Source organism: Hypomesus nipponensis, chromosome 7, assembly GCF_054491055.1.
Source record: "Hypomesus nipponensis isolate SF chromosome 7, ASM5449105v1, whole genome shotgun sequence".
Taxonomy (NCBI): Eukaryota; Metazoa; Chordata; class Actinopteri; order Osmeriformes; family Osmeridae; genus Hypomesus; species Hypomesus nipponensis.
The window spans coordinates 3157501-3167500 of NC_140367.1; the positions used below are offsets into that span (position 1 = coordinate 3157501).

General features: G+C 52.4%; 1 protein-coding gene across 4 annotated transcripts in view; it reads left to right on the plus strand.

Annotated features, from left to right (window-relative positions):
• The window catches only part of erc1b (ELKS/RAB6-interacting/CAST family member 1b), a 92199-nt gene that overhangs the window by 37226 nt on the left and 44973 nt on the right, over window positions 1–10000 (plus strand). For all 4 annotated transcript variants that reach the window (XM_084701648.1, XM_084701649.1, XM_084701650.1 and 1 more), the window contains 2 exons: window positions 3524–3659; window positions 9216–9347. In XM_084701648.1, coding sequence (XP_084557774.1) covers window positions 3524–3659; window positions 9216–9347 — 268 coding nt within the window. The remainder of the gene's footprint in view (window positions 1–3523; window positions 3660–9215; window positions 9348–10000) is intronic.

Here is a 10000-nt window from a genome sequence, read left to right on the forward strand (position 1 = left end):
TCATTTACTATAATATCAGTTTAAGAAGGACCCACTGAGAAGTCTGTTTAAAACTACTAACAGCCAGGTAGCTGCTCTTGGTCTAGTTGACTCGGTCAACACTGCGCCCACTAGAGGGTGAGGAGGGCTTTGCAAGTCTCCTCATTTGTTTCCCACCATTTCTTTTAAACATGCAAACATCTACCAAGAGCAAATCTTTGTGTCACAAAGGGATTGGTTGGTAGCCACATTCCAACCCTCTTGTGCTACTTCCACACCAGATTCGCTGACTCCTACCAGTATTCTGACTGCTGTCTATCTGTCTCTGTATCATTACCTGACTGGAAGTTGTGGTGCTTACTTCCTGTCAGTGTTGTGCTTGCTGTTCTGTTGTTGCAGTCCTGCTCTCCAAGAAAACCTCCTCTAATCTAGCAAGTCTGACAGGAGACAGGAGGGGCTCTCCCCACCCGCACTCCTGCTTTTGTTCTCTACTTCTGTCTCTCACTTCTTCTCTCTCTCTCTCTCTTGCTTTTCGCTGCTTTTCATTATGTTTTGATGTGAGCTGAAGAACTAGCGAGACACAGCAAACACAGGGGAGTGACGCGATTCGTCTCCCACATCAAGGCTCCCGCCTTGAAAGGGAATCCTTGTCGCCGTGCAGAAATTAATTTTCCCCCAGACATCGCCGCGCGTCTTTGAACTGGAGAGATGTGGAGATTTGTCAGCAAATGGATGACAATAGACGTGATGCTCACTGCTACAGGGAATGATGCGGCGCGGCACCTTACTGGCTGTGAAGACGCTCAAACACACTCCTTGGATGTGTGTGTGTGTGTGTGTGTGGACCAGCCCCAGATGGGCTAGGTGGTGGGGTGGATCCAGGGTTCTCAGCCTTGCCCAGCAACTGTCAGAGCCAAGAGGCAGCAGTAGTGCTGTTGCATTCATCAGATGTTAATGAGCCAAGCACCATTGCACCTGGCAATGTAGCCTAGCCTAGCTAAGTTTAGAACTGTAGCACCTGGCAATGTAGCATAGCCTAGCCTAGCCAAGCTTAGGACTGTAGCACCTGGCAATGTAGCGTAGCGTAGCGTAGCCTAGCCTAGCACATCCAGGTCCTCCCAGCAACATCCCATCTTACCCATGGGAAAGGCCAGCCCACCAGAACTAGGCCTCATTTAGCCTCGATGGCCCCTCCCCTCCCCTCTGCCAGGATAGTGTCCACGCCGTGGGCTTGAAGAGGATCCAGGGCTGTGGCCCTGGCTGGGAGACAACCGCGAAACACTGAAACTATTCTAGGGGATGTTTTTAACTGGAAATATATCCAAACTTATTTATCCTCTAAATATATCGAAAGATATGATTGGTGTTGTTTTCAAAGGAAATCTGAAGAAATGCTGATGATGATTTATTGATAAGTCTGAAGCCATTTGAATGCAGTAAACATCTCCCAAAAGCATCTTCGGTAAAATATTAATGCAACGACAGTCTTCAGATGCAGATTTAATATTTTTCTAATGATATTTGCTGAATATTAAAATAGCATAAGCCTTGATGAAAAAAAGTTTAATGGTCTAAAGTGTCATCATCTTTCAAGGACAATAAATCCTGCCTGTGTTAGTATGTGTGTTAGTATGTGTGTTTGTGTGTGTTTTCTAAGTACAGCACATTGTGTGTTTTAATAAGTGTGTGTGTGTTTGTTTGTGTGTGTGTGTGTGGGATGTGGACCCATAGTCAGAGAGGGAGAGAGATATGGAGAGAGATGGATATAAAAAGAGAGAGAGGGAGACTCTGTGTCATTGAGTGATGCTTGAGTTGATATCTACCTCAGGATGGGTCGATCATACTTCCTATTCTCATACAGGAGAGGACAGAGCTGCTGCCTGGTGCTGTGAAGGCACTTCAGCTGTGGTGATGTTCACATCCTCCTGCACGCACAACACGGGGCTGTCTGCAGTGTATGGGGGGAAAAAGGGACCATTTTTATTATGTATCAGACGTGTGTGTGTGTGTGTGTGTGTGTGTATGTGACCCAGCCGCTTATTGAAAGAAACCCCAACCAACCAGATGGCTGGAACATTCCTCTGTATTTATGACCTGTTTCAGTCGCACACACACACACATACCGGACAAGAAAAGCACGCACAGAACAGTTTAGAATACTGTTATGGACTCCTGGCAGATTTCCTGCTACACAGAGAGCTTCAGTCCAACACAGCCTGTTTGTGTCTCGTTTAATGAACAATACACTTCTCTACGTTATGCTACATTCCACTTCTCCACCGCTACACTACGCCACGCTACGCTACAGTATACCACTTAGTACTATGCCACACTACACTACTGTATACTACTTAGTACTACGCCACACTAAACTACACTTGTCCTGGCCTAGAACCCTGCTCTCATGGAACTAGAACTCTGCTCTCATGGAACTAGAACTCTGCTCTCATGGAACTCGAACCCTGATCTCATGGAACTCGAACCCTGCTCTCATGGAACTAGAACCCTGCTCTCATGGAACTCGAACCTGCTTTCATGGAACTGGAACCCTGCTCTCATGGAACTAGAACCCTGCTCTCATGGAACTAGAACCCTGCTCTCATGGAACTCGAACCCTGCTCTCATGGAACTAGAACCCTGCTCTTATGGAACTCGAACCTGCTTTCATGGAACTGGAACCCTGCTCTCATGGAACTAGAACCCTACTCTCATGGAACTGTACCCTGCTCTCATGGAACTAGAACCCTGCTCTCATGGAACTAGAACCCTGCTCTCATGGAACTCAAACCCTGCTTTCATGGAACTGGAACCCTGCTCTCATGGAACTGTACTCTGCTCTCATGGAACTGTACCCTGCTCTCATGTGAACGACAGCTGTAAATGAGTGTCTCATCCCTGATTGGTCCTCTCCCGGTCCCGGACTCATCCCTGGGATGTCTGTCTGTCTCCGTCAGGCAGGGAGTGACGCATTGTGGCATATCGGAGCATGAATCATTGAACACAGTTACAATTTACTGGCATTGTTCAACTCACATCTGCTCTGAGGGAGAGAGAGAGAGATGGAGAGAGGAAGAGGGATGAGGTTGGGGAGAAATGTTGAGAGGGAGAGACATGGAGTGTGGGGTGGAAGGAGAGGTTTTCTTGATCAAGTCAAGAAGTTCTGTGAAACTGATAGGGGCTTTGATGCTGCCAGGTTGCAATCCAGACAACATAGCAGGGGCACACAAAACAGAATCACACACACACACACACACACACACACACACACACACACACACACACACACACACACACACACACAGTCAGTCCATCATTACAAAGTCCTAATTGGAGCTTTCTCTGTCAGTCATCTCCTGACTTTGAGACACGGGCCCTCGGGGCCTCCTGAAGACTCTTTGTGTTTGGACCTACAGTGTGAAACACAGATCCTGTTCCACCCACCGTCTCTGAGTCTCCGCCCCGAACCCTACTGTGTTTCTTTCTAACCTTCGTAACTTTGTCGACTTGTCCTAATCGATTGTCTCCTGCGTGTGTGTGTGTGCAGGCAGATGAAGGACCAGTCTAAGAAGGTGGCCAACCTGAAGCACAAGGAGCAGGTGGAGAAGAGCAGGAACGCCCAGCTGGTGGAGGAGGCCCGGAAGAGAGAGGACAACATCTCCGAGAACTCTCAGCAGATCAAGGTGAAGAGCGAGGGAGTGGAAGAGGAGGAGGGGGATGTGAGGAGGGAGGGAGTGGAGGAGGAGGTGGAGGAGGATGGGGAGGTGAGGAGCGAGGGAGTGGAGGAGGTGGAGGAGGATGGGGAGGTGAGGAGCGAGGAGGGGGAGGTGAGGAGCGAGCGAGCGAGTGGAAGAGGAGGGGGAGGTGAGGGAGGGAGTGGAGGAGGAGGTGGAGGAGGATGGGGATGTGAGGAGCGAGGAGGTGGAGGAGGGGGAGGTGAGGAGCGAGGGAGTGGAAGAGGAGGGGGGGGAGGAGGAGGGGGAGGAGGGGGAGGAGGGGGAGGAGGAGGAGGAGGGGGAGGTGAGGAGCGAGGGAGTGGGGGAGGAGGAGGAGGGGGAGGAGGAGGAGGAGGGGGAGGTGAGGAGCGAGGGAGTGGAGGAGGAGGAGGTGGAGGAGGGGGAGGAGGAGGAGGGGGAGGTGAGGAGCGAGGGAGTGGAGGAGGATGGGAGGTGAGGAGCAAGGGAGTGGAGGAGGTGGTCGAGGGGGAGGTGAGAAGCGAGGGAGTGGAGGAGGAGGATGGGGAGGTGAGGAGCGAGGGAGTGGAGGAGGTGGTCGAGGGGGAGGTGAGAAGCGAGGGAGTGGAGGAGGAGGATGGGGAGGTGAGGAGCGAGGGAGTGGAGGAGGTGGTCGAGGGGGAGGTGAGAAGCGAGGGAGTGGAGAAGGTGGAGGAGGATGGGGAGGTGAGGAGCGAGGGAGTGGAGGAGGAGGAGGTGGAGGAGGGGGAGGAAGAGGAGGGGGAGGTGAGGAGCGAGGGAGGTGAGGAGCGAGGGAGTGGAGGAGGGGGAGGATAGGGTGTGGGGGGGTAGGGTGAAGCTAGGTCAATGCTTTTTCTCTCTCTCACACTCTTTCTCTTTCTCCCTCGGTCTCCCTCTGTCTCTCCCTCCCTCTCTCTTTGAAGCCAGCTCTCATTGCTTGTTTGAGAATAGCTGGGATTCCTCAGGTACAACAGAGGAATCCATTTCCCAGTCCCAAACCGCACACACCTCCCTCCCTCCCTTCATCCATCCATTCCTCCTTCACCTCCCTCCTGACCTCCTTTCCGTTCCCACATTGTGTTTTTGGAGAAACTGGAAGGAGAGATAGATTGAGAGACCTAAGAGAGGGTAAGGGGAGGAGGTGAATGGAGAGAGGGAGAGAGAGAGAGGTAGAAAGACAGAGGGAAGGGGAAGGGGAGAGACAGACACACAGAGAGAGAGAGAGAGAGAGAGAGAGAGAGAGAGAGAGAGAGAGAGAGAGAGAGAGAGAGAGAGAGAGAGAGAGAGAGAGAGAGAGAGAGAGAGAGAGAGAGAGAGAGAGAGAGAGAGAGAGAGAGAGAGAGAGAGAGAGAGAGAGAGAGAGAGAGAGAGAGAGAGAGAGAGAGAGAGAGACAGAGGACATTCTGGTCTTGAGACCAGAGAGAGAGAGTCTTTGGAGCAGCTTGCTTAGCTGCAGGACATGTGGATGTGGATGTAGAAAGCTTCTTAATGCACAGACACGGACCCAAGAACCATGGTCTGAACGTACCCTAGAACCACCGTAAGCAGACAGCTGGGGAAACACAAACAGAACACAGCTAGCCATACCCTGTGTGTGGTTGTGTGTGTGTGTTGTGTGAGAGGGGCACAGAGAGTGGGTCTGTTCCCAGTTCTCTGCTGGGCCTCTGGACAGCACCATCTGCTTTGGTGTGGTTCAGCCTGTTGAATCTGGCAACCCCATTCCCTCTCTCTCACTCTTTTTCCCCATTCTCCCATTTCCTTGCTCGCCCCCTCTCTTTTGTGGCCTGTTTTGTGTTTTCCATTTGTTTATATTGCTCCTTGACTTCAGTATGCCTTTGACTCTGGTCAGCTCTAGTCATTGTGTGTGTGTGTGTGTGTTTGGAACTTTGTGTACAAACTGTGGTTTGGATGAGCCTATCTCTTGAGTGTGTATGTGGTGGTTAGATCCTGGACTGGCAGCCCAAGGGCCATCCCTCTGGCTTTCTACCCCAGCCTGAGAGCCCCAGCCCCAGGTCTGGCTCCAGGGTGTCCCCTCCATCCCTGGCCCCCCTCACCCCTCACCCTACCAGGCCCAGAGAGGATCCTCTAACCCTGGATCAGTGTCTAGTGTCTCTGGTCTCTGCTAGCCTTGTGAACATGTTTACAACCTCTACAGTGCAAAGGATGTAGAACAGAGCGAGCACGGTTGGAGAGGGAAAGGACGAGACGGGATGTCGAATCAGGTTCTAGAATGTTCTCAGGGTGGCTCTTAAATGGATGTAGAGTTGTTTGTGTGTGTGACAGAGAGAGACAGAAAGAGAGAGAGAGACAAAAAGAGAGAGAGAGAGACAGAAAGAGAGAAACAGAGAGAGATAGAAAGAGAGATGGAGAGAGAGACAGAGAGACAGAGAGAGAGAGGACATTCTGGTCATGATAAAAGCAGAACTGAAAGCTTTTATTCCCAGATTATTTTCAACAAAAGGGGCATTTCTCCTCAGGCAGGCTCGCATTCAGACAGGCTAGATTTGCACGTGTGGAGTGAATCTCAGCCTTCCCTTGCCTGCCCCCCCAACCCCCCGAGCCCTCCCCTCCCTCGCCTGCCACCCTGACAGATTGAATATCGACAGATTGAAGAAATCAGCGAAGCCTTTGAGGATGGAAGGGGAGGTAAAAGAAGAGAAGAGAGAGAGATTGAATGACCATGGAAGTGGAACACGAAGCAGGAGAGAGAAGGGGGACCTGGCCCTGTAAATACCTGCTTTACTGCATGACTGGACTGGAGGCTGGACTAGAGGCTGGAGGCTGGACTAGAGGCTAGTGGCTGGACGAGAGGTGGAAGTCTTGGCTAGAATATGGTCTTGAGGGAGGAGCCCGGGTTAAAGCCTAGACTGAAGGCTAGAGGCTGGGTCAGAGGCTAGAGGCTGGGCTGTTTCCTTCAGAGTAACTTGACCGGCATGCTTGTGGTGGCTCACCAACTCCAAGCATGCCGAGCGGTGGGTAGACCTGCTGCAGAGGCACAGCTGGTACACCACAGGGCCTACCCACAATCCTCCACTCCTACTGGGCCTCACCCACAATCCTCCACTCCTACTGGGCCTCACCCACAATCCTCCACTTCTACTGGGCCTCACCCACAATCCTCCACTCCTACTGGGCCTCACCCACAATCCTCCACTTCTACTGGGCCTCACCCACAATCCTCCACTCCTACTGGGCCTCACCCACAATCCTCCGCTCCTACTGGGCCTCACCCACAATCCTCCGCTCCTACTGGGCCTCACCCACAATCCTCCGCTCCTACTGGGCCTCACCCACAATCCTCCACTCCTACAGGGCCTCACCCACAATCCTCCGCTCCTACTGGGCCTCACCCACAATCCTCCACTCCTACAGGGCCTCACCCACAATCCTCCACTCCTACAGGGCCTCACCCACAATCCTCCACTCCTACTGGGCCTCACCCACAATCCTCCACTCCTACTGGGCCTCACCCACAATCCTCCACTCCTACTGGGCCTCACCCACAATCCTCCACTCCTACTGGGCCTCACCCACAATCCTCCACTCCTACTGGGCCTCACCCACAATCCTCCACTCCTACTGGGCCTCACCCACAATCCTCCACTCCTACTGGGCCTCACCCACAATCCTCCACTCCTACTGGGCCTCACCCACAATCCTCCACTCCTACTGGGCCTCACCCACAATCCTCCACTCCTACTGGGCCTCACCCACAATCCTCCACTCCTACTGGGCCTCACCCACAATCCTCCACTCCTACTGGGCCTCACCCACAATCCTCCACTCCTACTGGGCCTCACCCACAATCCTCCACTCCTACTGGGCCTCACCCACAATCCTCCACTCCTACTGGGCCTCACCCACAATCCTCCACTCCTACTGGGCCTCACCCACAATCCTCCACTCCTACTGGGCCTCACCCACAATCCTCCACTCCTACTGGGCCTCACCCACAATCCTCCACTCCTACTGGGCCTCACCCACAATCCTCCACTCCTACTGGGCCTCACCCACAATCCTCCACTCCTACAGGGCCTCACCCACAATCCTCCACTCCTACTGGGCCTCACCCACAATCCTCCACTCCTACAGGGCCTCACCCACAATCCTCCACTCCTACTGGGCCTCACCCACAATCCTCCACTCCTATTGGGCCTCACCCACAATCCTCCACTCCTACTGGGTCAGAGACGAGCCAGAGAGGGACATAAGAGAAGGAGGGAAGGATGATAAAGAGCAGAGATAGAGAGAAGAGAAAGAAAGGAGAAGTGTGTGTGTGAGTGTGTGTGTGTGTGTGCTTTTACAAGCCCAGGTCCTTGCTAACAAACAGAGTGCTTGTCTTGTTTATGTAGTTGTTTATAGAGACTGTAGCAGCTTTTGATCACAATCACATCCTGGACATCTATAGACTGCTGATGAAGGGCAACCACAGTCTCCCTTCTCTTGTCTCTCCTTTTCTCTCTCTTCCTCACTCTCTCTCTCTCTCTTTCTCTCTCTCATTTTAGCCTCACCTTGAATATCAATCAGAAATAAAAGCTCTAACCTTGGAAACACTGAAGAAAGAGTAGCTAGAGGCACACACACTCTCTCCCTCTCTCACACACAGACTCACACTCACACACACACACTCATACACCAGGGGTCTGTGGCTAAGAGCATATTTTACAAGTGTCCTCCTAGTCATCCTCTGATTGGCTGTTAGGTGTGAAGTGGCCACAGGAAGTCACCAACAATCCCACCCCTCCCACCATGTGGAATGTTCCTGTGGTGTGTGTGTGTGTGTGTGTGTGTGTGTGTGTGTGTGTGTGTGTGTGTGTGTGTGGAACAAGCTTGAACTAATGTGGTCTGTCAGGATGGAATGACAGACATGCAAACTGAAAGGACAAGCATGATTCATGAGTGCCCATTGTCATTACTCTCCTCTTTCCTCTCATTCTAGTAAGAGCTGACATTTAGTGTGCTCTTTCTGGACACATGTAATGTGCGCGCGTGTGTGAGTGATGGATGATGAGAGAAAAGGAAGGGAGTGGGTATGGGTGTCTGTGGGAGTCGGTATGGTCACATCCTCTCAGACCAAAATGGCTATCATGGCGCACGCCAACACTGTGTGTGTGTGTGTGTGTGTGTGTGTGTGTGTGGACACAGGGAAGTTATGGTCTAATGGAATAGGCAGACAGTGAAATTCAAAAACAGGCCAACAAGCAAACCAACTGGCCACCCTCTGGTAGAGTATAGAGAGGTGTGTGTGTGTTGTAAGGTGTGTGTGTTGTAAGGTGTGTGTGTGTTGTAACGTGTGTTTGTTGTAAGGTGTGTGTGTGTTGTAACGTGTGTTTGTTGTAAGGTGTGTGTGTGTTGTTAGGTGTGTGTGTTTGTTGTAAGGTGTGTGTGTTGTTAGGTGTGTGTGTGTTGTAATGTGTGTGTGTGTTGTAAGGTGTGTGTGATGTAACGTGTGTGTGTGTGTTGTAAGGTGTGTGTGTGTTGTAACGTGTGTGTGTGTGTGTTGTAAGGTGTGTGTGTTGTAACGTGTGTGTGTTTGTGTTGCAGGACTCGCTGCGTCAGAAGGAGGAGCGTATTGAGGAGCTGGAGGAGGCTCTGAGGGAGAGCGTCCAGATCACAGCAGAGAGAGAGATGGTGCTGGCTCAGGAGGAGGCTGCTCGCACCGGCGCAGAGAGACAGGTGGGGCACACACACACACACCCATACACATTCACACACACACATACACAGGTGAGTCTTCTCGTCTCTCTGGGCAGGAGAGGAAAAATCCTCCAGCCATCCAGCCAGCAGTCATGTCTATTTAGTCTAACAGACACACACGCACACACACCTCCTTTGAGCTTGGTATACTGCGTTTGGGTTTTGAGCCAGGTCCTTTCCCCCTCTCCTACCCTGGTTATACCCATGGCTGGGGGGGCCAGGGGGGGGGGGCTAGGGGGGGGGGGGGGCTAGGGGGGTTAGGGGGGCTGGGTGGAGTGGCCAGGAGAGCCTCCAGTGGTTAATTACAGCTGGACGGGAGCTGCAGGCCAACGGAGCTGCTAAGCCCTCCGCTTCCAGCCTCACTCCAGTACCTCTTCCCTCTCTCTCTCTCTCTCTCCCTCCCTCTCTCTCTCTCTCTCTCTCTCTCTCTCTCTCTCTCTCTCTCTCTCTCTCTCCATCCTTCTACCATGTTCACCCTCCTTCTCCTCTGTTCTTCCCTCTCCATCCCTCCTTCTCTCCTTCCTCCAGTCCTCTGCACCTTTCCACCTTTCCTCTGTCTCACACTGTCTCCATCCCTCCTTCTCTCCCTCTGTCCTCGCCCCCCAGCCTTCCAGAGCCAGGTTTGGAGAGCC